The 27423-nt window shown below is 53.4% G+C and overlaps 1 protein-coding gene across 1 annotated transcript in view; it reads left to right on the top strand.

The window, feature by feature from the left end:
* Positions 1 to 27423, top strand: part of WIZ (WIZ zinc finger) — a 57578-nt gene that overhangs the window by 8572 nt on the left and 21583 nt on the right. The window contains 1 exon segment of the mRNA XM_074929841.1: positions 24991 to 25051. Within this exon segment, the coding sequence (XP_074785942.1) occupies positions 24991 to 25051 (61 nt within the window).

Here is a 27423-nt window from a genome sequence, read left to right as displayed (position 1 = left end):
GTTGGAGGATTTAACCCCGTCCCACCTCAACTTCTCCATCATTTTGATGCCGCCACCATCCCAAGTCTGACCTGAACCCTTCCAGGCATTTTCAACCCCCCTGTCCTTCCCATCCCTGTGTCCTTGCTGGAAAACGAGGTGAGTGGTGGCCACGGATCCCACCACTGGTTGGTGATTTGTCTCGTTACTTGTCCCATGACCAGAGGGTGTGTTTTTTTCTTTTCCTCCATCTGGAAGAGACAACAACAGTGGAGTCGCTGGCTGCGATTCCTCTTCAACGCTGCTTCCCCGGAACGAGTTTGCCCGTCTCTGCAAACACCAGTTGACTTAAAACCTTATCTCGTGGTGCAGGCGACCTGCTTGGTGGGTCCTGCTGTTATTTACCCACCACGAGGTGGGTGGGAAAAGGACCGTGTTGCATCTGGGAAGTTTTTCGGCTCTCGGTTCCTTCGCTGTGGTCAATGGGTGGAGAATTAACGTCAGGGGATGGATGTGGGTGTTTAAAGAAAGAGGGAGTTGGCACCCAAAAAATAGTGAGAAATGTGTTGGGAGATGGAGAATGTCACCCTCTGGAGGGGTGGTGGGGCTCAGTTGGGGTCTTGGGGTGCTTTGGGCAGACCCAGCTCTGCTCAAGGATGGACTTAAGAGGATGCAGTTAGAGGGGCTGGACAAGCCCTCATCGCTTCATCTGAGCTCAGAAAAACAAAGCAAAATGCCCCAAAACGGAGGCTAAGGCTGGTCTAAGGGTCTTGCGGGATGGGAAGACCCCCACACAAACGCTTGTGGTGCCACCAACTTCACGATTTTGGGGCTCTTCTGATGCCTCCAACAGCCTTGTCGTGGCGGAATTATCCCAGCATCCGCCCGAGCGCCACCGACCGTGAGCCGGAGGCGGCTTCGGCACCCGCCGGTTGGTTTTTCAGCGCCAGGCAAAGTCCACGCCGCTGCCGGGAGGTCAAGAAGGAGAAACATCCCCCCAGCCAGGGTGGGTTTTTTATTTTGGGGCGCCGCTGGTGCCGAGCAGTGCTGCTTGCGCGCCGGAGGGGCAGTGCGACCCGTGAAGGATGGCGGCCGGGCCAGGGAGGAGATGGAGGAAGGAAACCCACGTGGCTGCTCGCCACGGTGCCGGCAACTGCGGTAAGTGAGCGGTGGCCGGGCTTGGCAGCGCGTGGGCTCGTTAGCAGAGGAGCGAGCGCCGTGGCGGCTCGGGCGGCTGTTCCGTTCTGCCCGACTGAGCTTTGAGCTCCGGAGGAGGAAGGAGCCGCTGCCGGGGATTTCCCAGCCCCGGTCGTGGTACCTGAACCATCGGTTTCAACCGGAGGCACCGTGAGTGCTGGGGGCTGGGTGCCACATCCCACGGGGGACCCTTCTCGTGGCTTTTTGGTGGCTTCATCTCCCCTCCTTGCTCTTGGGGGTGTGTGTGTGTGGGGATGTTTCAGGCTGCTCAGCGGGATTTTTTCGGGATGCTGCGCCGCACAGGGACTCTTTTAGAAGCAGTTTGGGTAATTCATTGTTGTGGACGGCACCAATGGGGCCAGAGATTCTACAACCTTCACCCCCCTCCTGTTTTGGGGCTCGTTCCTGTCCCCTCCCCAGGGTGAAGGGACAGGGGGGGTGTCCTTTCCCCGTGGGACCCAGCGAGGCAGGATCCAAATGGCCGAGCCTTTTATCTCCAGCCTCCTGGTTTCCCGAATCGCCAGCACCCTTATCAGCCCGCACCGGGGGGGAGTTTCTCCTCCCTGTATCGGCGCAGGGATCGGTGGGGCGGTTGGAGCCGTGCTCGGTCGCAGCCCGTGAACAGTTTTTTGCTCAGTTCTTCCCCCCTGACCGCACTCCCAGCGTCGTGTTGGCTTGGGGTTGGTCCCCTTGGTTCCCCCCCTCACCCTGCCCCGGTTCCCCGGCTGCGTGTCCCCGCCGGCGATGGAGGTCGGAGGTTTCAGTGGAGGTGAGGGGCTGGGGGGGTGGGTGGGGGGTGTCCCACGAGTGCATGGGGTGGGAGGAGGGTTTGGAGGGAGATTTGGTGGTTGGGGGAGGTGGGGGGGTGGGTTGCTGTGCTTTCGGCTGCACGTGTGGGAGGGGCAGCACCCGGCTCCTCCCTGCCCTTGGGGATGGTGCCACGAGGTCTCTGATGGGGGAATGTCCTGCTTTGGGATCGCTGGGGCACTGGGGGTGTGACAAGGCCCCCAGTTTGGGGACATCCTGCTTTGGGATCGCTGGGGCACTGGGGGTGTGACAAGGCCCCCAGTTTGGGGACATCCTGCTCTGGGATTGCTGGGGCACTGGGGGGTGTCACTATGGTCCCCAGTTTGGGGACATCCTGCTCTGGAATTGCTGTGGCAGTGTGGAGTGTCACAAGGTCCCTTGTGGGGGGACATCTTGCTTTGGGGATGCTTGGGACAGCGTGGGGTGTCACTGCAGTCCCTGATTTGGGGACATCTTGCTTTGGGGTTGCCATGGCAGTTTGGGGTGTCACTACAGTCCCTGATTTGGGGATGTCCCGCTTTGGTACGGCTGTGGCAGTGTGGAGTGTGACAAGGCCCCCCAATATAGTGACATCCTGCTATGGCAGTTCACGTTGTCCTAACGTCCCTGCCATGGGGACACGTGACACCAGGGATGCTGTGGCAGTGCGTGGTGTCACCAAGGTCCCTGACGCAGCACTGTGGGATGTCACTAAGGTCCTTAATACAGGGGGACACCCTGCTCTGGGGATGCTGTGGCAGTGTGGGGTGTCACCAAGGTTCCCAGAGTGGGGACATCAGGATGCTCTGGGGACACTGTGGCAGTGTGGGGTGTCACCAAGGTCCCCAGAATGGGGACATCAGGATGCTCTGGAGGCGCTGTGGCAGTGTGGGGTGTCACCAAGGTCCCCTGAGCAGGGACACCCTGCTCAGGGCACGCTGTGACAATGTGGGGTGTCACTACAGTCCCCGTGGCATCGTGCAGTGCCACCAGGTCCCTGCCACGGGCTCCCCGCGCTCTGTGGATGGCAAAGCCCCGTAGCAAGTCAGTGCCCCAGGCTCACATCCCCACCAGTGACCTTTGTCTGGGAGCTGCCATGTTAATTAGCCAAATTAATCAAGGCAAAAACGCGTGTTGATTTTAATATGAGATGGCCAGAAGAGAGGAAATAGCATTTGTGGTCTTGGTGTGAGATTATCGACCTGAAATCTGCCATTCCTGGCACCGGAGCTGCCAAATACGTCTTGATTTAGCCAAATCTTCTGTTTTATGCCTCATAATACGTCGAATTGCCGGCACGGGATCGGACTGAGCTGCGGAGGGTCGGGATCAGGCTCCTCTTCTTCCTCCCAGTCGCATCAGAGACGGGATTTGATTTGATCTCGATATCCCCGGTGTTGGCCCTGGTTTTGCAGGACCAGATTTTCTCCATCACTCATTGGACTGGAAAGAGGTTCAACCACGTGCCAGACTGGGAAAAGGCCCAGTTCAGGTACAGACAGCTCGTATGCTTTAGCTAAAAAGGAGCTTTTTCATCCCAAATTGCTTTAACGACCTGCTGCCCACCCGTGATGGGCACCCCAGGGCTTTCCTGTGCTGCAGGCGGTGAAACCTGGCCTCAGCGTGGTTTTGTCCCAATTTAGAGCTTTTTATGGTTATTTTGATTGCGATCACGGGGAAGCCACTCTCGGTTTAGCTCAAGGCCACTTCTAGCTTTAGGGGGGGAAGAAAAAAAAAGCAGGTGTTTGTTTTTTTTTTTTTTTTAGGATCCAGGCGACTAAATAAATCTACAGTGTCTTTTTTTGGGGGAGATGATACTAAAGGGCTGGCGGAGAACCAGAGCCCGCGGGCTTGTTCGGCACCATACAACACCCCGCGCCGCCTCGTCCTCTTGGCAGGAGGTTTCTAGCAGGATCAAACACCCCCTCAAACCCTCCCACCTTGGGGGGAATCACCCCTTTGAGCTCCCCGCAAAGATGCTCAGGATTTCACAGCGTCAGGCAGCGTGGCTGCTGGGGAAGGCGGCGGTAGAGAAGTTTTTACAGACTTTTTTTTAATCTTTTCTGTTCACGAAGAGATGATGCGGTGGAAAGGAGGTAGGGGAGGCGCTCACGGCACCCGGGTTTTAATTTATACAGGTCTGACAGCGAGGACAATGCCCAAGATGGACTGCATGTGGCAGGGGCTAAGGCTCAGCCTTTGTCCCACCTCCGTGTCCCTTTTGTTTCTCCACCTATTTTCATTTTTTTTTTTTCCCCCCCTTCTCCTTTCTTTTTAATCCCTTCTTCTGTGTCCCCTCTCCAGCCCTCTTCCCTTCCCCCTCCAGTCTTGACTTGCAAGAGCCGCTGTCACGGGCCAAGAGCCTCTTTTGATTCATCCCTCCGAGCCCCATTAAGGAGCTCTTGAAGTTGAGATCGCTCCCGGGAAAGGCCGATCCCGATGCTTGAAGATCCCCTCCCCTCTCCAACATCCACGTGCACGATCCGATTAGTTTTTTTTTATATATATATATTTAAAATTTTTTTTTTTCCTTGCTGGAATGAAACTCAAGAGTCCACTTGAGCCCAGAGTCACACACAAGAGCCCGGAGGAGGATGCTCGGAGCCGTGTTTGCCTCTGCTCCCGTCACCCCTCGTCGGGAAATCGAGGGGCAGGACACGGCGTTCCTGGGGTGGAGGTGGGCTCGGTGCCCGCTGCCCACGCAGGGAACGACCCCGAGGGAAGGCTCTGGCTTGTCCCAACAGCTCAGCTCTCGCTGGTTCTGTGGTGCTGTAGGTTGTAGTATTTTTTTTCTTTTAAAATACTCTCTCGGAAAGTAATTAAATGGCAGAAATAAGCCGTGAGGTGTGACGGTCACCAGTGTGGCGTGTGTTGGGAAGTTGTCTCTACCCATGTGTACAGCCTGGAGTGGTTTGGGGACAACCCATCCTTGAGTTGGCAGTAATTTGGATTTTAATTGCTGCTGATGAGTAACGACGTTCACCCATTCACCCGCATCCCTTTCAGTGGTGCCGAGATGAGTCTGGTTTTGAGGTGTTGCTGCCCAGAGGGCGATGTCTGGCTTAATTTATCTTAAAAAAGATCAATCTCAAATTGCAGGGCTCCATCTGTGACTCAGTTTCCCCTTGAAACCCTCAAAAAATCCTGCTACCACTGCGGGAGGGATCCGGGCTATGCACTTGGGTGCCCTTGCAAAATGGGGAGAAATCCAGTGGGATTGGGGATGGTGGGAGCTCTGTGGCGTCTGTTCTTGCAGGCTCGTGGAGTGTGTCCTCAGTCCTGGCCTCTGAGAGATTTCCACCTTCATCATCATTAAAGCAAAGCTCGTTAGATGTGGCAGTGGCTTTTCTAGGGGCATCCCGCTGAATGGGAGCGGCTCTTCCAGCTGAACGCAAGGTCCTGCAGGGATTTTTGCAGCATGAGGCAATCGTCAGGGTGAAATTGCCTGGATTTGGGTTGTTTTTAGGGTTGGTGGCATCGGTGACAAATTGCCGTGGGTCGGGCTGGCTCCCTGCCTATGCCAGAGTGTCTCCAGGGGGTGGCTTTCACCCCCAAACCGATCTCATCCTCGCTGTGGGAGGTGGTGGATGAAGGCAGAACAACTCGCCGAACCTGCTTACCTTCTCTGAAAGTCCCAAGTACCTTTTCGGAGGGGTTGGGAGTGGGGAAGAAGGAGCAGGGAAGAGGGCAAAGGTGGTTTTTCTTTGCTCGGAAGAACAAAGTCTGCGCGGCACTTAAATAACTGAACCGGAGCGGATGGAGATAAGGAGGAAGTGGCTGGAAAAAGCACCAGTGGCAGCTCGGTCTGAGGGTTGAAATCAATAAATCCCAGCAGCGGATGGATGTCGGGGGTCAGGGGTGGCCGAGCTGGATCCGCAGCTGGGTGCTAGGCTTGGGGTCCTGCTTGTGTTGGATCAAACCCTTTGGATGTCAGAAAATCTGGATTTGAGCTGTGTGATGTGGTTTTTCCTGGCTTGTGCAGCGAGGATTTGGAGGTGGAGATGTGCCAGCTGGTCCGCGGGTGCAAGATGTTGTAAGATGGCCGTGTGTGCTGCTAAAATTGGGTGGCAGGCATCAAATGTTGCTGCAAGTAGCAAATGTTTATGGGGTGCTTTGCATAGCCCCAGATTTTGGGTTGTTGGGTGTTGGACGGAGCTAGTGCATGGCCCTGGATCGGGGTGTTGGGTTTTGGATGGAGCTGGGGGGTGGCCTTGAGTCGGGGAGTTGGCTTTTGGATGGAGCTGGTGCACAGCCCCAAATTGGGGTGCGGGGTGTTGGATGGAGCTGGTGGGTGGCTCCAGATTGGGGTGCTGGGTGTTGGATGGAGCCGGTGCATTGTCCTGGGTCGGGGTGTTGGCTTTTGGATGGAGCTGGGGGGTGGCCTTGAGTTGGGGAGTTGGGTTTTGGATGGAGCCAGTGCACAGCCCCCAACTGGGGTGCGGGGTGTTGGATGGAGCTGGTGGGCGGCCCCAAATTGGGGTGTTGGGTTTGGGATGGACCCAGTGCACAGCTGTGCTCCCCACCGCAGCATTACGTGCTCATTAGGGCTTGGCAAAGCTCCCCCAGGACTTGTACAGTGCAGAGCTGATCCAAACAGATCCCACTAAAAAAAAAACAAAAAAACCAAACAAAAGCAATAATTGCCATTTTTGAGCCATGTGTCGCTATACACAGCCCCCCTCTGGAGATCTTCCTGGTTCCTTTGCGTGTGGCCAGTCTGGTGATAAATAAGATGATTTTGTTGGGTTGATCCGGATGATGTTGAGTGGATGAGTGTGGGCTGGTTGCAATTTTGCATTAAAATATTGAAAAACATCTGCACCCTGACGGGCACCCACCTAGAGCCAGGCTGGGAGCAGCTGGAGAAAGGGAGATAATTTTAGGACGTGGGATTTATTTATATTTTTTAATGCTGGTCATCGGGATCTTGTGCTAAGGACCTCCAATGAAACAAACACAAATCAACCCCCTGAGGACATGGGTTGGCTGGAGATGTGCTAAAATGGTGGCATCTGGTGGCAGTGGTTCAACGCTGTCCTCCAGGGATGGTAAAGGACCTTGCGCGTGCTTGAGATAGAGAACTCGTGTCTGGAAATTGCACTAAATAACGACATTTCACCGCAGCTGAAGGAACATCTCTTGCTTTGCTCTTGGTGGTGTCCTCTTGTCCCCAAGCAGGTCGCTGGTGTCGGGCTTGTTTTGCGTTGGGTGCCAACAGCTACGAGCAAAGAGATGGAGAAGGGAAGCGGCGTTTGGGGCTTGTGCAAAGGGACTGTTGGTCTCAACAGCAGTTTCTTTAAAAGCTATTTGTGCTGTTGCTCAACTGTTGGTTGAGTCTGTGCATCCATCTTGGTCTGAGCCACTCTAGCCAGTGGTTGCACAGCCCCGTGCTCAGGGAGACACCAAAAACCCCAAGAATTTGGTTCTTCAAGTCTTCTGGTAGATGTTTATCTGGTTTATAAGCCCAACCCTTAAACTCTCCCTTAATCAAGTCATAAATTCTTTGTCACAGAGCGTGTTTGAGGGTCTTGAGATGCTTCTGTCTGTCCCATCTCTTCCTGATCGTTGTTCTAAAGAGCATCTGGATGACTCTTCTTGGGGGTACGGACGTGCAGATGAGAGGCGGGAGCAAAGACTTGGAGCAGTTGGCTTATGGGAGCCTGGGAAAGAAAATTAACAGGATGAGGAGGTCGGAGTATACTCAGCCCCTGCAGTGCCGGGGTTTGTCCTAGATCTGGGCTTTAGTGGGGTGGTGAGACCTCGCAGCACTGTCCTAGCTTTAATTACGAAGAGTTTTAGGGTTTTTTTGGGGGGTAAACGTGTCATTCTTGTAAGGTAAGTCCCCACGTGAAGTGCTCCAGTGTAGGAAATTGTGTTTTCGTTCAATCTTGTGTTGCCTTTAGGTGATCTTTGTGTGTTTGCGTTTGATCTTTAGGTGCCTCTAAACCTTTTTCTGGAGCAGAGCAGCTCACGTGTAGCCCATCCCAAGGTGTGTTTGCCAACTGCTGGGCCATTTTTTTATGGCCTGCCTTTGAACTCCATCCAGAAGAGATATGCAAATTGTGAGACCAGACACCTAACGGAGGTGCAGCTCTTGCTAATCTTGCCGTAACTCTTCAGGACAGTCCCTGGCGCCCACATTGAGTGGCCTTTTCTAAGGTGTTTGGTTTTTTTTTTTGTATGAGTGAGGGGCTGCTCCCAAAATTGTAGCTGTTTCCCAACGTTATCTTCTTCCTCCCTTGTGTTGGGCTGAGTTTAAGCTGTTGGCTTTCAACCTCTCTCAACCGGGAGGTTGAGCTCACAGTCCCAGTAACCTTCCTTGCTAATTACTGCTTTGTCAGCCTCTTAGCCTGCAAACGGTGCCAGGAAAGATGTCATGTTGTTGCCTAGCAAATAAATAATTGAATACTTGAGTCCAAGACAACAGGCAGGGCTTAGCTGGAGCTGGGACATGGAGTACAGTTGGAAACCCTAAAGTTGCATGGAAAAAACCCCACGCTACGTCTCCTCCAACGCAGAGGTAACAACTCTCTTGGCTGTGAGTCTTTTCCCAAAGACTTTTGGGGTTGGTAGCTTTCCACCCGTGCCATGGATAAGCACTAAAATAAGGATTTTATGGCAGCGCGAGGATTGGGTTGAGTGGACGCTCGTGAGCACGCTGACGTTGCTGCGGGGTGGGGAGGTGGGTCATGACGTGGTCCTCAAAACATGTCACCCAGAGAACAGGGTAGAGTGTTGTTTAAGGTGTTTTCTTGCTGTGGGTAGTCTTTGGCGACCAAAAACCATGGCCCTGAATGGGCAAGGTCTGTGGCAACGAAGGGTCCTGCCTGGTGGTGGTCCTCGGGGTGCTGGGAGGAGCTTCCACGCCCGCACTCGGTAGCAGTTGTCCAAGGCTCAGAGCACCTGCCGTGCCCGTCTTTTGGTGTCTATAAATAACCTCCCAAACCCAGCACCCCCCGAGCAGCCTCTCTCCCCTGTGCCGTCGCTCGTACTAACCGGGCCACGGTTTAAAAATAAGCTGGAGGCAACGCTGGGCATGGCCGTGGATTCTCTTGTTGCCTTGCAAAGTAGGACATGGCCCAATCCTTCTTCTCCACTGGGCATTTATGGGGAGGGAAGGTTCTGTACTGGTGCAAGCTTGTTTTTTGGCCATGAAGAGCCAAGTTTTTGGTTGGGTAAGTGAGGTGTAAATGTGTTGTGGCTGCAGCATTGGGTTTTTCGGGGTGGCTTACTTCTGTCCTACAGCCCAGCCTGTTCTGCTCCATCCAGGCTGCCAGATACCTGGAAAACCTCAGCAAGTGGCCTAAATCTAATTTTTTTCCTTAATATTGGGGATAAAAGCTGTTCAGGAGCATGTAAGGGACAAGTGGCCGTGGCAATGACTCCTTTTTGCAAAAGCAAACTGCTGCTGGGTCAAGCTGGGGATGGAGGTACCGTAACCTTCTCCCAACGCCAGTAGAAATGAGCTAATGCTTCGGCACAAGGCCACGTTAATCCTTCTCTGGAGTTTGCGGCTGCTGAGAGAATGAAACTCATGTTTGCACTGTGTGTCCTGCAGCAATGTGTCTGGCCAGTACCGTGGTGGAAAACAAAAAAACAAAGGGGGTTTTAAGTATGTTAACAACAAAAGGAGGACTAAAACCATTGGTCTGTTACTTGATGAGGGTAGTCACCTCACAAATAGGGATGAAGATAAAGTGAAGACATTTCATGATGCCTTCAATACCAGTGATGGGCCCTGGGACCCTGTGGAGGCCCATGGTTGAAGGGATAATCTCCCAGTTGACTTTGAACTTGAGTGGGATTGCTGCAACGACCGCATGCACATGTCTGTGGCCAGGTGGGATTCATCCCAGGGTTATTGAGACCTTTCTGTTTATCAAGAGTCTTGGAACTCCTGGAGAGGTCCCAGTCAACTGGAAGCTAGTAAAGGTTATTCCAGGTTCCAAGAAGGGGAAGAAAGATGACCCTGGTAATTATAGGCCTGTCAGTCTCGCTTTGGTGCCTGGTAAAATTATGGAGAAGGTTATTCTGGGAGTTATTGAAAAACATTTGACATGAGGTCATAGGTCAAAGTAAGTGTGGGTCCATGAAGGGAAAGTTGCGTCTTCCTAACTGAGTTATATGACAAGGTATTGGCCTTGTGGATGAAGGGAAGGCAGTTGATGTGTATTTTGGGGGTTTTAGTAAAGCTTCTGATACTATTTCAGAGGATCCTTCCAGACAAAACGTCCAGCATACAGCTGGACATGGACACAACACGTTGGGTCAAGAGTTGGCTGAAGCGTGAAGCTCAAAGAGTTGTAGTCAGTGGGACAACATCTGGCTGGTGGGCAGTCACTGGTGGTGTTCTCCAGGGGTTCTTCCTCTCTTCAGTGTTTTTATTGATGACATGGCTGTGGGATTTGAGTGCACACTCAGTAAGTTCGCTGATGATACTGTATTAGGAGAAGCTGTTGATTTTCTTGAGGGTAGAGAGGCCTCAGGGAGAGATCTCGATAAATCAGAGCGCTGGGCAGTCACCAGCTGTATGATATTGAACAAGGCCAAATGCCAGATTCTGCACCTGGGATGGTGTCATCGGCGATGTATGTGTAGATTTGGGGCCAAGAGTGCAGCCCTGCAGAGAGGGATGTGGGGCTTTTGATGATGGGAAGCTCAACGGGCATCAACCACGTGCCCTCGTGGCCAAAAGGGCCACCCCAGAATCAAAGAATCATTCAGGTTGGAAAAAGACCCTTGGGATCATCGGATCACCCGTATCCTGGCACAGTGTGGTGAACCGGTCAAAAGATGTGGTTGTCCCACATCTCGGTGTGACCTCACCTTGAGTCCTGGGGGCACTTCGGGGCTCCAAAAAAATCTGAGAAGGATAGAAAAATATTAGAACGCGTCCAAAGGAGGGCAACGGAGATGGTGAAAGGGCTTGTGAGGAGCGGCTGAGGATACCAGGGTTGGTCAGCCTGGAGAAGAGGGGACTGAGGGGTGGCCTTGTCGCTGCCTCCAACGTCCCCATGATGGGGAACGGAGAGGGAGGTGCTGATCTCTCCGGTGTCTGGCGATAGGACGCGAGGGAACGGCTTAAAGTTGTGTCAGGGGAAGTTCGGATTGGCCGTTGGGAAAGAGTTCTTCATGGAGGGGGTGGTCAGGCACTGGAAGAAGCTCCCCAGGGCTGAGGTCGTGGCCCCAAGGCTGTTGGTGTTCAGGAGGAGTTTGGAGAACCCTTAGATAACGGGTTTAACTTTTAGGTTGCCCTGTGTGGAGTCAGGAGTTGGGCTCGATGATCCTTCGGGGTCTCTTCCAGGCCAGGAGACTCTGTCCTCTTTCAACCCAGCTGGTGCTTTGCAGTTTTGGGGGAACCCAGCTGGTTTTAAGAAGTGAAATTCTTGCCACGGAATCAGGATGTCCTCCTGTAGGAGAACTGGTGGCACTTATCCCTCTTGCATTTGTCTCTAGGGTGTAACGTGGAGCTGAGCAGCTGCTTCCCTTCCTCCCTGGTGGCACCGTGTCTGCTTTGTCCTCCTTGTAGCCGTGTTATCTGGTGTGTTTCTATAGTTTTGGGTGGTCTGTGTGGTCCAAATCCTTCCTTTTCTTGTCTCCCCAAAATGTGTTTTATCTGTGGGAAGAGACTTCTGGGGCTTGGCCATCAAAGACAGCCAGATGTAAAAAAAAAAAAAAAAAAAAAAAAAAAATTAGTTTAATGATGGAAGAGGTGGGGGAAAGCATTTCCTCCAGCTTGTACCAGATAATCCCTGCAGAGATCTCCAAGCATAACCCTAAACCCTGGGTAGAGGCTGCAAATATTCTCAATTTATCACTGTTTTCCAGCAAGCGTGGCTGGAGGCCACGTCCCTTCTTCTTCATCCTGGGGCCAGAGTCTTTCTTTTCCACCCTGGGGTATTTAGGGGCCTTCCTAGCCCCAATCTGTGTAGGATGGTTGAGTGGAAGAAGGATCTCAGCAGCTTTTTGGGCTCCATCTCCTCATTATCGGAGTCTGCCAGCCCCGACGTGGGGGCGAGGCGCCGCCAGGCAAAACCATCCAGCGATCCTCCGTAACACCAGCGCTTGGTGCCGACGCGAAGCCTCGTGGTGGCTTCCCAGGGCTCCCCTGCCGTCACTTTCTAGGTGATTAAACCCCAATTTAACCATGCTGAAGCCAAAACCTGTTGCCAGGCAGAGGAATAAAAAATTGATGAGAGTGAAAGACGTGGAGTTGGAGCGAAAAAGGTGGATGGTGAAGTGAATCGCCTGCATTCATCGCTGGTAAAAACACTTACCACTTTCATGGGAGCAGCTGAGATCTGCTGGAAATTTAATAGAGATGGATCCAAACAAGATGAGCTTGCAACAGAGTCTGGATGCCTTTCAAGCAGCTTGGAGAGAAACTGTTCTTTCATTAGATGCTGGATGTGTCCTCTGCTGACGAGGAAAGTTTTCTGTTCCCCGTCACATAAATCTTGCTTAAAGCTGGATGAAGCAGGGCAGGATCTAGAGGATGAATTTGCTCAGAGGCCTGATAACTCTTTAAGGGAAATAAAATTAAAAAGAAAACAAGGTTTTCAATGATCGAAAAAAAAAAAAAAAAGGTTTACCAGGAATGGGCTTGGAACGGCCTCTGAAAAGGCTCAATTTGGGCTCTTAGCTGTGGGTAAAAGACCTGAATGAAGGGTTGGCACCCTCGAGGTGCTCTTTCTCACTTGCCTTTTGTTTTTAAAGGGCTCGATAATGGGGGAAATGCAGAACTGGAAACATCTCCCTTTTAGAAAACACCCTGTTAAACAGGCGTTCGCACCCTTGATTTGCAGAGGGTTTCTGCTGGGTGGTGCAGATGCTGGATGCAGGACCCAGCCCGGCATCGTCCCTCCGAGGGGGACCAGCGGTCTGCGATGCTCCAGACAATCCCCATCTCACCAGATTTGAGGGTACAGCCGGGGAGCCCCGAGGCTTTTAAGTGGGAAAGAAATGGCCAAATTTGATGGAGCATCCGTACTGGGTCCGTTGGCTTGCTTGAAAATACTTTGGGAAATGGTTTGGTGCTGCCCTGGCACGCTCGGGGCTGTACGAGGCAGGGATGGTTAAGGAGAGCTTGTGAAAGGTGCCTCTGGGGGGGCCCCGGGTGCCTTTTTTTTTTGGCGGGGGGGCCCTGGGTGCCTTTTGAGTCGATGGACATAGGGCAAATGCCTTCCCTGCCTGAAGCAGGCAGCAGGCACTGGAGAACAATTATCATTTAGGAGCTGGTGTTGCATCTCAGATCTATTCAAACCTCAGCATTTTTTTTTTCTGAAGCACGTGAAGGTTTTGCTGAAGGTTTTTCCGGCCTCGGAGCAGGAGGTTTTGGGTTTGGGATTGCCATCCTGGGGTCACACAGGGTTGGTGTTGTCCCAAAAGGTGCTGTGGGCTGAGCATCTTTGGTGCGAGTGATGCTGGGAGGTGGCGGGGGAAGGAGCAGCGTCGTCTTCCCAGATTTGGGCCGCTGAGTGTCTGCCCTTGCCCCACGCTTTCATCGTGGTTCTGTGGGAACCTCAAAAATACCCCCAGAGCCTGAAATCCTGCAAATATTTGGAGTATTCTGGGAAGTCTGCAGCACTCTAGAGCCTGGGAGCAAGTGCTCAGCCTTGAGTATTGGGCTCGTACCACCACTTTTTGCTTTTTTCTTGGAGGAAACGCAGCTCAGAGCTTTGCCTCGCCACGCCTGGAGCTTTTCAGATGGGTCTGGGTTCTGCATCCCCCCACGCTGAGGCTGGGAGCAGGGCACAGCTCCAGTGCATCCCCCCCCTCCAAGGGCTGAGAAAACCCAAGTATAACTTGTGTCCTCTGGCCCGGGGAGCAAGGGGAGGCTGGAAATAAGAGTAAAGCTTCTCGCTGGGAAAGTGTCGGGTTCCCTCTCGGCTGTGCCAAGCTAAACAAGCCACGCTGTTTGTCTGCTCGCAGCAGAAGAGTTGGTTTTCCCTGTGGTAGCCCTTCCTCACACCTGTTTTGCTTTCGGTTAATCTCACTCGTACACCAGCATTGAAACCCCGCGCAGGGTCTTGGCACGGGCTCCTTGACCCGTCGTGTGCGGAGTTTCGGGGAGAAACGGGGGGTTTTTCTGCCTCGTTAGATTTGCCGGAGGTTTTCCAGCGGGGAGCAGATGCCTGCGGAGCGAGTTCAAGCTGCTGACAGCGGGCTGGCTTTTCTCCGCTGCCTTTCAAAGTCGTCCGTGAACTGCAGGTTGCAAACCGCAGCTAGATGACTTTTTTTTTTTTTTTTCTCTTCTAGTTTTTGGTGATTTTTTTTTTTTTCTTTTTTTCCCCCCGCCCCAATCACACCGTTGGTGACTCACAGCTCCCATGTGATCGCTGAGTGCAGCAGGTCGTCTGTCATCCAGCTAACAAGCTTCTCGTCCCGTTGCGGTTGATCATCCCTGTCTCTCTTATGATTCCTGGGATTACTCCTGGCTTTTTTGGCACAATATCCCCATCCTTTTCCCTCGGGGTGCTACTGCCTGGCTCTCCTCCACATCGAGGACCTTTCTAATGCGCCTTTTGGGGTCAGGAGCAGGTATGGGACATCACCGGTGGCTGCTCCTCGGGCTCTCCAGGAGACTCATTAGTGCAACCCCCTCAATGCTTCCTTTTCAGTTGAGTTTTTGCCCCCATAGATGTCTTTTTCCAGTGGCTTTCAGGTTCTTCTGTAGATCTTCCTCTGCGTTCATAGCTCCTGCTGGGTTTTATGCTGCTGTGTTGCTTCTCTACCTTGAGTAGGTTGGTCCCACTTGGTCTCCAAAGCCCTCACAAGCCCCCACCGTTGGGTTGTGGTGGCCAAAACCACGGTGAAGACACCCCCCCCCCCCCCCCGATATCCCTGGGCTGCTGTGGGGACATTTTCTAGCTCTGTTGGTCATGGAAGGGTGCGGCACTTCCTCTGGGCAGACAGCTCGTCCTCTCCTGGCTCCGCTTTTTGGCTCGCAGACCAGCAGGTTGGCCTCTTTCTTGGAAAAGAAACCACATGTCGCTGCACAGCTGTTTCTAAGATGACGATGCCCAAATGGTGGTAGTTTGGGAGATACAAATTTAACATAGTCTTCTGGTCATCCTTGGGCAGCCCTGCCAAGTCCTCCAAGGGCTCCACACTGTCCTGAGAGAGCTGAAGGGAAGTGTTCAGAGCTGCGGAGTAGGTCCCATCCAGACACTTAACATCTCCCTTCCACCCTAGTGGGACTTCTCCAGCCCTTGGTGACGGTGAGATGAGGCACCTCATCCCTGGCTTCATCTTTTTCCTTTTCAATCGGAGCTCAACAGCAAGACAGGGTCCTTGGCGGAGCAGCTTTGGTGAGCGAGCAAGTCATTCCCCAATGCTCTTCTCTCCATGGAGAGGTGCTGGTGCTCATGGTGGGACGAGTGCCCAAAGCTACCGGCTCTCCTGCACCTCCACCTTGAGGTCCGGCTGCTCCAGCTCGGGTGTAAGGTGGCGCTCACCAGCCCCGCACAGGGACAGCATCTCCGGTTAAGCCTTGGTAGAGTCCTTCACCCAGATGTTTATGTGAAATCTGTGAAATTGTGGCAAGCTCTCACTGACCATAAACATCCCAGGGCACAGAGCCAACATCTTGAGATGTGTCATGCTTCCTACGGCTCTGTCTTCCAGAAGCGCGCAAGGCTTCCTGAGCTCTGCTGACTCGGGCAGCTTGAATTCGAGCCCACGTGCACGAGCCAACAGGCGCTGGCCTAGTTTAGTTTAGGTTTTTTTGTTGGTGTTTTTTTTTTTTTTTTTTTTCTTCAGTGTGAGCAGTTTGTTTAAACCCAGCTGTCCCTGCAGGACCCCTGCCCTCTTGGTGTGAAGACTTGGGTGACATCTTGAGAATTGACAGTGGCGCTCGATGGGTGACTCTTTGTTGCCGAGACAGGCTCGGGGATCTCTTGGGTGACTCTTTGTTGACGAGACAGGCTCGGGGGTCTCTTGGAGGGTGGTGCGTTCATGCGTTGGGGATGGTGTGTCTGAGCAGGGGTGTTGCTGCTTTTATCAGTGACTGGTGCTGGGAGAAGTGCTTGACTTGAGCATTAAGTAGCCGATTGGTGCCAAACCGATGTCAAATCTCCGAGCTTTGCATTGGAGGAGCAAGAAATGTGGCGACCAAGCACACAACGAAGACATTGCATCCCATGAGCCCATCTGCTCAGCACACGGAACAACCCAGGGCTCGCTCGATACCGTAGAGGTCTTGCCCAGAGAGGTTCGTGCAGGTTTTTGTACAGATACAACACGCACTGATCTGTCCGGACCGGCAGGAACGAGCTCCGGAGCCGCTGGATGGAGCGTGCCTGGGCACAGCCGAGCCGACAGCCAGCCAGGGTGCCTGGTCTGCATTTTGAGGGGAAGAGTTAAGCTTGGGCGTGACAGCAGTGGCAGGGAAATCCTGCACGGCGAGAGCTGAGCGAAGGGCGACCAGGGCTGGTGGTGTTGGGAAACCCTTGGTGGAAAATGGGTGCTGGTGGGGCCGGAGCTATTTGATGTTTTTTTTCCTGAGTCCGTGGTGCATCTCTCGGCCTCGCTGCCCAAACGGCATGTTGGGAAGGAGTCAGGGAGGGGGAGGAGGGTCTTGCATACCTTGCTCTGGGTCGCTGGGACGAGCTGGAGCTCGCTGGGATGCTGAGTCAGCACATCCAGCAGCCTCCCCTTGCAGCAGCGCCGTTCCCCACCTCCGTCTGCTTGCCGAGACCACTTCCTGAGCAGGCGTTGCCTTTCTAACTGCTCGAGGGAGAACTGGTTGCGATAGCGGGGACAGGATAACCCTGGAGCGGTGACGGAGGCCGGAGGGATCCATTCGTCCCCGAGCGCGTGGTAGGACGCTGGGCCACGCGGCTACAGGCTCGCGTGGGGTTTTGGGGTCTGCGGTGTCCAGGCAGGGTGAAAGGAAATCCTGTTTTTTCATCTAGAAACCAAACATGGGACCCAATCGATGGGACTGATTCCGTGCAGGGATGTCATTCCCCGCTCCTGTGCAAAAAAGGTTTGGTTTTAGGGGAACTGGGAGCTGGAGGGGAGACCGGGGCTTGTCCCAGCACCCACCTAGCGGGAAGGATGGGTGCTGGGTGGCTGCTTCAAGGTTTCCTTGTGGCCATTGCTGTGTGTTGCTGGTGGATGGGGAACGTGGGGCAGCTTTGCCCCGGAGCCAACGTGGTCTCTGGTCTTCCCCTCTGGGAAAGGTCTGGGTGTTCATCCTTGCTCTGTGGCTCCCAGTTGTCTTAAATTTTTCCAGCAAAGCTGATAGTAGTGGGGGGGTTGCTGGTTTCAGTGGTGTTTGAAGGTCCTTGTCTCCTGCTCTGGAGTTCCCAGTAGTGTTTTTTTTTTCTCTTGCCAAGAGCTTTTCAGACTTGGTGGAACCAGGATGTTGTGCGTTTCCTCCACGTTGTCCTGGTGTCTCCCCACAGCCTTGGGTTTCCCATGGAGCAGCAAGGAGAGCCAGTCCCTGACCAATCCATCATCCTGACCTGTCCCTCCAGCCTCTCAGAGTTGTTTTATGCCCCCCCCATCCCCTTCCCATGCTGCCGTTTCAGCTGATGCTCCCGTGCTCATGGGGCTTCCCAAGCCCCAAGTGGGGCCATCACTTCAGGGACAGAAACAATATTTGATTATTTTGTTTTGCTCCAGAAATCAGGCACGGGGCAAGGACTTGGTGAAGCAAAAGGCAGGAGGTTTTGGCTCCTTCTGCACCAAAATCACTTTATCTTGTGCTTGTGCAAGGCTTTGGGGGGTCTCTGAGACCCCACTGAAGGCTACTACCCCTTGAAGTTCAGTTGTTGGGGGACAGTTTGGTTGTTTGGGTCTGGATAAATACTGGGAACAGCTTTTCCTAAAGCTGGGAAAAGAATATTTTGTTTAGCCTCAACATCTTTTCGTGTAGAAGGGGGATTTGGGTTGGAGAGCTGATGCCAAAGCGTGAGCAGGTTTGGAAGATCTCTAAGGGTGGAGGTGCCACGGTGTCTTGGGGGGAGCCATCCTGCCTCCACATACAAAACAAACCCAAGGAGGAGACCAAAGGACGGGAATCATGCTGATCCCTGACCTACCAGATGCCTTTCGGAAGTCTTGGGCCCGGCCTCTCTCCGGTGGAGAGATCCCACATGAGTCACCGTGTTGAGATAAGCGTCAAGTTGCGGAGGAGAAGAGCTCTGACCCGCTCTTCTGGCAGCCAGCTCTGTCCCTCCCCGGGAGATATCTGCAGTCCCTGGTTTTGAGCCCAATCCCATCTCTTCCAGTGTTTCTCCACTGAAACGGCTCAAAAAAAAAGAGTGGAGCCGGCACGAGGGATGACCGGGACGCGTGGTGCTGGCAGGAGGGATGGCACCGTGGCTGCCAGCACTCCGAGCACCCTTTGCTGTGGTTTTGGAGCCGGTCTAAAATTTATGCTGCCTGTACCCTGCCTGCACATTGCTGCCTCTTTTAGGTCATCTCCAGCATTGCTGAGCAGCTGGAGGGACCGCGTACGGATAATTCTGAGATTAATACAGCTTGGTGTGGCCTTGGTGAGTCGATGGAGGAATCACTTGGTGGAAAGTAGCACCGGTGCAGTAAAAAACTCAGGATCCTTTGGCTGGGGAGCACTGAGCCACGTCCCTCCAGGATGCTCTTACCCCTGCATTGGGTTTTTTCACCTCGTTATGGAGCTGGACATTGTTCTTTCATCAGCAGAATCTGCTTCACCCCCTTTGCAGTGATGAGACAGAGTCCTCCAAGCTCCGGAATTCTGCCACTGCCCTGAGCTGAGCAAAGTCCCAGCCCAGACAGCTCCTCCCAGGCCAGAGCGTGGGTTAAAGCACAGGCAGCTCCCAGCGGTGGGTTATTTGTTATTCGTCCTGCTGCCACGAGTTGTGTGAGCCCGCAGCACTCACCTCCTGCCGCTAGAGCAGACGCGTTGGGTCCAATAAGATTTTATCCGCTCTGCTCTTCACGCTCCGCCGTCGCTTGGGCCCTTTGTGGTGCCTTTTCCTGCCCGTGCAAAGTCCAGCAGCAGAAATATCAGCACCTGGATGCTGGTTGCACAACCCTGGGCGTTTCCAGCCCTTAAATACACGAACTTCCAGCACCCTGCGCCTGCGGAGGGGTGAAGGGACCCGCATTGCTCCCAGGAAGCCCAAGCAGAAGCGAACGTGGAGCTGTCGGTGTCGCGTGAACGTAACGACACCATCCCCGGCTCCGTCAGCAGCCGCCTAAGCCCGAATCAGACGAGACGCGATGTGCTGCCAGCACGTCGTGCTTTGAAGAGCTTCTGTCCTCAAGGTCACCTGCCCGCAGGCTTAGGAGCAGCCTTAAATACTGCCCTGAACTGCCACGCAGGGCAAAGGAGAAAGAAACGCGTCTCCTTTCTATCTGCAAACGGCCGAGAGCTTTCAGCGGAGTGAGACCTGGAGCTACACGCAGGAAAACCAACCCCAAACGTGCGCGTTTTGAGGAGGAAACGTGAATTTTGTGGATCTGGCCAAGCCCTCCCCCAGCAAAGCCTGTCCTCACGCCAGCTCATCTGTATGCAGGAGCACGAGTGAAAATCTCCAGCTTGTTTCTGGCAAGCCACAGCAAAGGGTCGGAGAACGCCACCGTCTCGCCTGGCTCCGGGGAGAGCGTTTGGATGCTCGTGTGAGGCCGTGGGTGAAATGATTTCTGCTGGAGAGCGGCTGCTGAGCCCAGCATTGCTCCGTGCTTGCTTGGGATGGAGGAGCAGTGTCTACCCTGGCACAGAAATACCATCCAAGAGCTTGAATTTGGCATGGGTGGCCACCCAGCCGGCTCCAGGCTGAGCCTGACGCAGGCGGAGCACCCAGTTTGCTCATCCAGGTGCTTCTGGTGGATGGGGGGATGCTGGTTGTGCGAGGGAAAAGCTGCCGTGGAGCATCTCATGGTGCTTGTGCAAAGCCCTTCCCATGGGCCCTATTTAGAGTGAGTTGGAGAGAAAAGAGCTGCCAGTTGCACCTTTTTTTTTTTTTTTTTTTTTTTTTTTTCAGGGTCTCTGTGCTCTGCTTCTCCTGTTGCCCTCTCTCAGCCCAGAGCCACATGCTTGTGCCCGGGGATATCAGGATTGCCCAGCAAAAGCGCTGCCGGCACCTTTGCCCGCCGAACGCCGCTGTTTGCTCTGCAAACACGAGCCCAGCTTGGGTTGGACCTGCCGTGGCTCTGCCAGCATGGACGGGGCCTTGGAGAGGTGGTCTCATGCTGCTTTGGGCTGGAAGAGCCAAATTTGGGGCCATGGGATGGATTTAAGAGATGGGCTGGGATGTGGGAAATGAAGCTCCTGCTTCCCCACATTTCCAGCGAGCTTTTGGGGAGCTAAATAGCTTTTATGGTGCTGGGGGCTGGAACCTGCCCCGTTTCTTGGCCATCTTGTAGTCCTGGGTGACCGAATGTTTCCAGTGTGGGATTCCTCGTTGTGCTGGTAACAAACCCATCCGATGCGGCAGAAATCCCTGTGGCCAGGTTGGGTGGTAGCACACCGATGAACACCGAGCTGCTCACCTGGCCACCCCGTGGCTCCAGCACCAACATGACGTGGGGCCACGGTGCTTTCCTGGAGCTGTCGAACAGTGATCCCACTGCATGGGCCCATTTGCTGTTTTGTTTTTTTTTTTTCAGCACTGCGTTTTGTTTGGGCCACGAAAGGCCACGTGTCAAGCCAAAATTTTTTTTTTTTCCGGGTTATTTACAATATGCCGAAGTTGTAGGAGCTGCTCATGCCAATGAACGATTCTTCTGGTACCTTTTGCTGTCAAACACCCAAGATTAAAATGTGAGCCTTAAGAAGGGAGCTAGTCTTTAATTCCAGAGCTAAATCATGCCTTGCGACATCTTGTGTTACTCGGAAGATGATGCAATAACTCACCCCTTGCCTAATACTGTTGCTTAAATGGCAAGGTCCCTCAGCCTGGCTGTAGAGGAGCTAAAATACCTCTTTTTGCCTCATTTTCACTTCGCTTAGCTGGAAAAAAAACAAAGCCTGGAAGACCATGTGGAGGCTCAGCTTTTTGGAGGTGGTCACCTGGTTTGGGGGATTCTTGAAACCCCTCAGATTGCTCAGAAAAGTGGTATTGTAAATTCCTTTCCCATTTGCTTAATTTTTGATTTTTGAAGAGTTCAGCTGAGGTCTAAACCAAGTCATCACACTCTGGAGGAGGTTTTTTTCCCTTCCCTTGACTGGAGACCAGTTCACCTCATCCTCAGACTGATGTTGTTTGGAAGTGCTGGTCCTTCTGCAGCAGGAACCCACCTGATCTGGGACCTGCTGGAGAGCTTGAGTTGGAGCTTAGTCTCCCTCCTCCTCCTTTACCACTGAGCTACGAGATGTGGAAAGCATGTGGAGGTCAGGTAGAGTTCCTTCCTTCCATCCTGGAGGACTGTGTGGAAGGGAAACCTTCTGTTGTATTCCAGGGATGGAGCCATGCGCAGCTGAACAGATTTTGAAGTTTGGGAAATAATACTGGTTTTTAGATTTTAGTTTTCTTTAAATTGTCGCTTCTTTACGCTCTTCTACACTGTCACTAGACATTTTTTGGGAGCTGGGTAGAAAACTTTCAGGAGAATATAGTTTCTCCGTTAAACTCTTCAGAAGAGAGAACCTCTCCCTGTTTTGAAGTGGTCTAGTGTCTTGATGGAAACCACCATCCAGAAGATCACTTGGCTTTAGACTCTTGAACTTCCTTCTTCAGGTTTTTAATTCGAAAGTCACAGAATAATTGAGGGTGGAAGGACCCTCCAGAGGTTTTCATCCCGCCCCTGTGCTCAAAGCACAGCCGACTTCATAGTTAGGTTGCTCAAGCCCCATCAAGTTGAGTTTTGAGCATCTCCAGGCACCCCCTGCTCTCGCATGGAAGAGCTTCCCATGTTGTGGCTTCCTTGTCCCCTTGTTGCGCGTATCCAGGAGGAGTTTGGCTTCGTTTTCTCTACACCCTCCAATTAGTGGCTGTAGGCAGCACCTTCTTGCCCTCATCTTGAAACAGAACCAGCCCAACTCCCCCAGCCTGTCTCCATCCATCGCATCCTCCAGTCCCCGATGGCTGGGGACCTCCACTGGGCTCACTTCATTGGACGTTGGATCTATCAGCATCTCTGTGACCTCCTGACGCATCAGGGCAACGTTGCTCATTATCACAGCTACTGTGTGGTGTTTCGTTAGTCTTAAAATACGCATTGGGTAGCTCCAGTACAAAATAAACCAGACCCTTTGTGTAGGAAGCATCTCTCATCCGAGCGGTGACGTGGAGAAGCACCTCAAGGTACATCCTGGTGGTTTTGGGGGTGGTGATGAGTGTTTATGCAAAATTTTTGCACCTGGATACATGATTGAGCCTCTCGAGCATGTTGTTAACCTCTGCTTATCAACCCTGACTGTGACAGCCTGGATGAGTCAGGGCTTTTATGTCTCTTCTGGAGATGTTGGTGTTTGTCTGTTGCTGAGTTTGTCTAGAGCTGGGTCCACCGTGTTGAGGAGAACTCCTGATCTCCACGTAACTCCTCCCATACTGGAAAATTCACAGGTTTTTCCCTTTTTCTCTGGTTTCTTGTGTGTGTTTTGGCCACGGGCTCATGTGATGGCTCGATTTTGAAAGTGTCTTGATGTCCTGGCTGGGTTGCTTTAACTCTTGGGATAGAGGAAAAACAGAGAGGAGAGACCCGTGACCCCGATACGGGGGTGCTTGACCTCTTGGAGGGGAGCCTGTGAGCTCAGAAATGAATTCCGATTTGCCACGCTCTCTCGGGAGACGCTGCAGCCGCGCTCCTGTGGTTAGAGGAGCAGCTCTTGCTGGATTACCATAGAGGGTAAATTTGAGCCTCCTAAGTCCAAGACATTAAACTCCCTCATCTCTCGCTGTTTCCAAGAAACCAGGATTTGCAGGGAGTGCAGTTACGTGCTCATCAGGAGAAAGATAAATCACCGCATGTTTTCCTCTAAAGGAGACAGTTTCTAAAAATAGGAGCCGTGCTGGAGCTCTGGAGAACAAAAGAGTCCCTGGAAGGCTCCTGCCACTGTCTTTTCTCAGTGATCGGTGCTCTTTGCCCCTCTCCATCCACACGCTGGCGATTTATGGGTTTAAAATCTGCTGATTTGGGAGAGCTGTTTTTTTTTTTTTCCCCACTGTCCTCTCCCCCAGCGGTCCCACCCTGGCCGGTTGGTGACTCAGGCTTTCCTGAATGAATGCTGCTGGTCTTCCCTGACCTTGGCAGCTTGGCCCTGGATCCTGCTGGCCTTTTCCGGAATAATTTTGAAACCAAAAGGACCTGATCTGGGAGCCAGGGATGCTGCCACCTCTCTGGGATGGGCTCCGACAGTGCCAACGCCGGATAAATCCTGGCAAGGTGTGTGATCCCAGCTCTGCATCTAGATGAAAGAGCTCCAACCCCGTCATCTCTGGATGAGACCTACACGTCAGAGCCCTAAAAATCTCGCCTCTGGGGTGGCTCACCTAAGATTTTTAGAAGGACAGGAAGCCAACCCTGGCTTTTCATGGCTCTCCTCTGCTTTCAGAGCAGGTTCTGCCCCGTCTTCTCCATCTCCATAACCAGCGTGGTGGCCTGAACGCTGCGTTCCTCCTGGTTTTATGGCACGTAACCACTAATCCATAAAATAAACACAAACTGTGAGTGACCGTGTCCATCCCGGAGGGCAGTTTGGGCTCTCGTGGGCTGAGCCCACAGACCCTTGCAGCAAACCCCATCTTCTTGGCCGTGTGTTTCCAGAGCCCTCCCCATTCCCTTCCCAGGCCGTGCAGCTCGATCCTGCTCTCTCTCATCTTTGTGTTCAATATTAAAGAGCCTCTGGGGCCTTGGTCAGTGCGTGGCGGGGGCTGAGCTGCTCTTTGCACATCCATAAGCCCCAGGCATGGTCTGTGCTGGATCTGCAGCCTCCACCAAGCTGTGGACACCTCCTTCCCGTGGTCTCTGAGTTATTTCCATCACACTGGTGAGCCCCAGGCAACTCTTGGGCTGCTGGGCATCCCATGACCCAAGATGATGATGGGAACAGGGACATGGAACACCAGCGGCACGCTTGCTTGCCTGGGGCTGAGCTGCTGCATATCCATGACCCAAGATGATGATGATGGGAGCAGGGACCTGGATAGCTCCTTGTCCTAGCAGCACGCTTGCTTGCCTGGGGCTGGTTTGCAGCAAGAATTCACCCAGTTACGCCTCGGCTTCCCCAAGCTCCCAGCCTCACCTGTAATAACAAGCCAGTCCACGTTTTCCACACAGGTGACGTGTGGCTGGACCAGGACAGGGGGATCCGGCATGAGGAGCGAGACCCCATGTCCTGCCCTAAGCTCAGCCCCGGCTGATGGAGCCTCTGGGCCAGGTAGATTCCATCCAGACGTCTTCATCGGACGCAGCCAAAAGCTTTCCTTTTCTTGAGGAAGGGGTTTGATAGAGCTCAGCAGACCCTACAGATCTTCAGGAGGCATTTGCCTGCCTGTCACCGCTGCCTGAAATCCTGCCTTGTGTCTTCTCACGAGCAGGTTTAGAGGTGATTTAACCCAGGAGCCATCCTGGGGGTTCAGCAAACCCTGAAGCGAAGCTCCTCCAAACCCCAAATGATGCTCGGGTAGCCGGAGAAGCCCTGTGTGGCGTTCCAGGGACGTGTGCCAGCACCGGGGAGGCTCATGAGCCCCATCCGTAGAGCCGGGGCCACTGATCTTCTCTGTAGGGTGGACCAAGACAACCCTTGTCCGGCTGCTCGGCCGCGGCTCCGCGCCAGATACCTCCCAAGCGAGCGGGGTGGCGGGAGCACGGCCAGCAGCGTGTGCATCTTCCTGTTAAACTGCTTAGCTGCAGGAATGATTATACATCAAATAGTTGTGCGCGGGATTAAACCCTCTTAAGTGTGGCTCGGAAATCCTCCGGTAATCCAGACCCGGCTGTAGGAGGGGGAAGGACGGGCAGCAGGAGCAGAGGGGGTTTATCTGCTGGGAAAGCTTTTTTAACACACAAAAAATATAATCACTTTATTGCAAATTGCGTTGGAGAAGCCTCACTTGGGCACTGACCTTGGAGCTTTCCTCTTTGTTGCAGATGAGCCTGATCCTGCCCTCTCCGGTGCCGTCCCAGCCACAGCTCACAGGACCGAACTCGGGTAAGTTCCCAAGGGATGTCACAGAGCGGGGAGCACCCGGGAGCCCATCTCCCCTTGCTAATGGTACTCCAGTTACACAAAACCCCAAAATATCTCCCCCAAAGAGGGTTGTCCCACCACTGAGGGCATCAGCAGGTCCCTTCAGAGCCAGCCAGCCCAGTCGCCTTGCTCAGAGCAGTGTTGGCTGCTCTAATTCATCTCATTTGTCCTGCTTCCAGCAGCCCACCCTGCTTCTGCTTGCCCTAAATTTCCCCTCGGAGCCCACCCGGTTCCCCTCGGTGCCACTGGGACTGTTCCTGCTGCGAGGGAGAGAGCGAGATGCTGGGAGGTGGACACTTGATTTGGTTGCATTGGGTGTCCCAGATAGCTCTCAGCACCCTGAAAAGGCAAATTTTGGGGTGCCAGCCCAAGGCTTGTGCAGGGCAACGGTCCTTGTCCCTCCTGGTGGCACCAGGGATGTGTGCCTGGCTCAGAATCAGTGACTTAACCTGTTTAGCAACACAACCAATGCCCAGCACGTTTTAATGGGCTTATTTTAGTATCTGCTGTTGACTGATCCTTCCTGGGCCAGTGGTTTCCTTAGCGAGTTATTTTTAATAACGTTTGCAGGGTTTACAGTGCACGTGGGAATCACATTTCCCTGATATCATGCCACAGACAATGGTGAGCCCATCCTCCAGTCCCCAGTAACTTCTCTCGAGTCAAAATAGGGAAAGATTTGGAGCTGGGAGGGTGAAAGTGGTGGGGTGGGACCCCTAAACTTGGCTTTTTCCAGGAACAAGCTGGAAATAAATAGGTTTAAAAAGGAGGAGAGAGAAAGAGGCAGCGCGAGAACCGTGTGGAACTGGCAGCCCTGCTGTCTCCAACAAAGGCGCTTTGTTCTCCTGGCAGCACAACTTGACCCGTGAGATAGTGTTTTGCTGGCCTTGGAGCAGCTCCTTGCATGAAGGCTCGAGGCACTGGGCTTCTCTGGGTGTCAGACTCTGCAATCTGTGAAATTTCTTCCCTAGGGATGGTTTAGCAGCGGGTAAGAGCCGGGATGTGGTGGTTTGCATCCCACTCTTGGCCGTGCCTCCGAGCCACGGGCGCTGTGTAGAGGGAGAAACCGGGCGTGAAGCTGGCTGTGGAGGACAGAAGTTGTGTCACATCCTCAGGGCAGGGATTGAGGTGTGGAGGGGTCTGCAGCTCCGTGGACACCCCGAGTCTGTTTAGCTCCAGAGCTGGCATCTGCCAGACCTCTGTGAAGCTGCTGTCAGGGACGTTGGGGTTCCTGGGTCCATTGAGCCCCAGTTCAGAAGCCTAAATGTGGGGATCTGGTGCCATTCGAGGCTCTCTGCTTCCCCACGGAGCCTCTTGTCACCCCAGCGGAAGCTTGAGGCTCTTGTAGATCCTTGGAGTCATCTCAAAGAACATCAGGTGCCTCTGTGTCTCCCTCATGGCCCTCACCATGCCCATTCTTCCCTGAAAAAGCCTCCAAGCCCAACATAAGACTTTCAAAACCACCAGTCTGGGACTGGCCATGGGTGTGCTCAGCCCCTCTTGAACACCCAACGTGTCTTCAGTGCCGTGGTGGTACCTGCAGCACCTGCCTGAGGCCACCCCGTCCCACTGTAGAGCTCACTGCATGGAGGCCCATGTTCTCCAGCTGTTTGATGAGGCCTTCCCAACTTTGGGGCCCTTTCGGAGGGTTTGGAAGAGGATGAGGAGGAACCACCTTGACCCAGGGTGGGAAGAAAGACTTCCCACTCCTGCGGTGGAGAGGGATCACCCAGGGACTTCCATTTAATCATGGAGGCAAACTATCCTTTGGTCCCAGAGACCTTTGGTTTGGTCCACGTTGACACTTAAATCTATTTTTTTTTCGATTTTGAAGAGCTCGTTGGCCTGTTTTAGCCTGATAGTGATGTCATCACTAAGAGCAAATATCCCTGTTGAGCTGGGTAAAAAGGAGGCAATACGGTGTCCAAGCATGCCGAGAAGTTGAGAGGAAAGGGAAGGAGAAGCAGAGAGTGGGGTGGAGTGAGGGGAAGATGACTTCTGGCCCAGGGCAGGAATCAGTGATGTGGTGATGGAAGCCAACGCTCCTGTCATGCCTGGCATGAATGTGGCGGGGCCAACGTAGGGAGCAGATGCAGCCATGGCTGAAAGGAGCTTGGAGCAAGCCCAGGAGAAGATGGTGAAATGATTCGAGGGAAGGGACGGGCTCATTTTTGACCCAAGTCTTTAATATTTGGGGTGATGTGGGAGTCATCATGAAATCCCCAGCCTGTGTTACGCCGTAACACCCTGCAGGCTCGCTCTGGTTCTAGGACAACCCTTTTGTAAATAGCAGTGTTTATCCTAACCCCTTAACGGGTTATTAACTCTCAACT

This window comes from Athene noctua, chromosome 31 (assembly GCF_965140245.1).
Source record: "Athene noctua chromosome 31, bAthNoc1.hap1.1, whole genome shotgun sequence".
Lineage (NCBI taxonomy): Eukaryota > Metazoa > Chordata > Aves > Strigiformes > Strigidae > Athene > Athene noctua.
The sequence above is the reverse complement of the archived record's forward strand: the minus strand, read 5'-3'. Positions and strand labels throughout refer to the sequence as shown.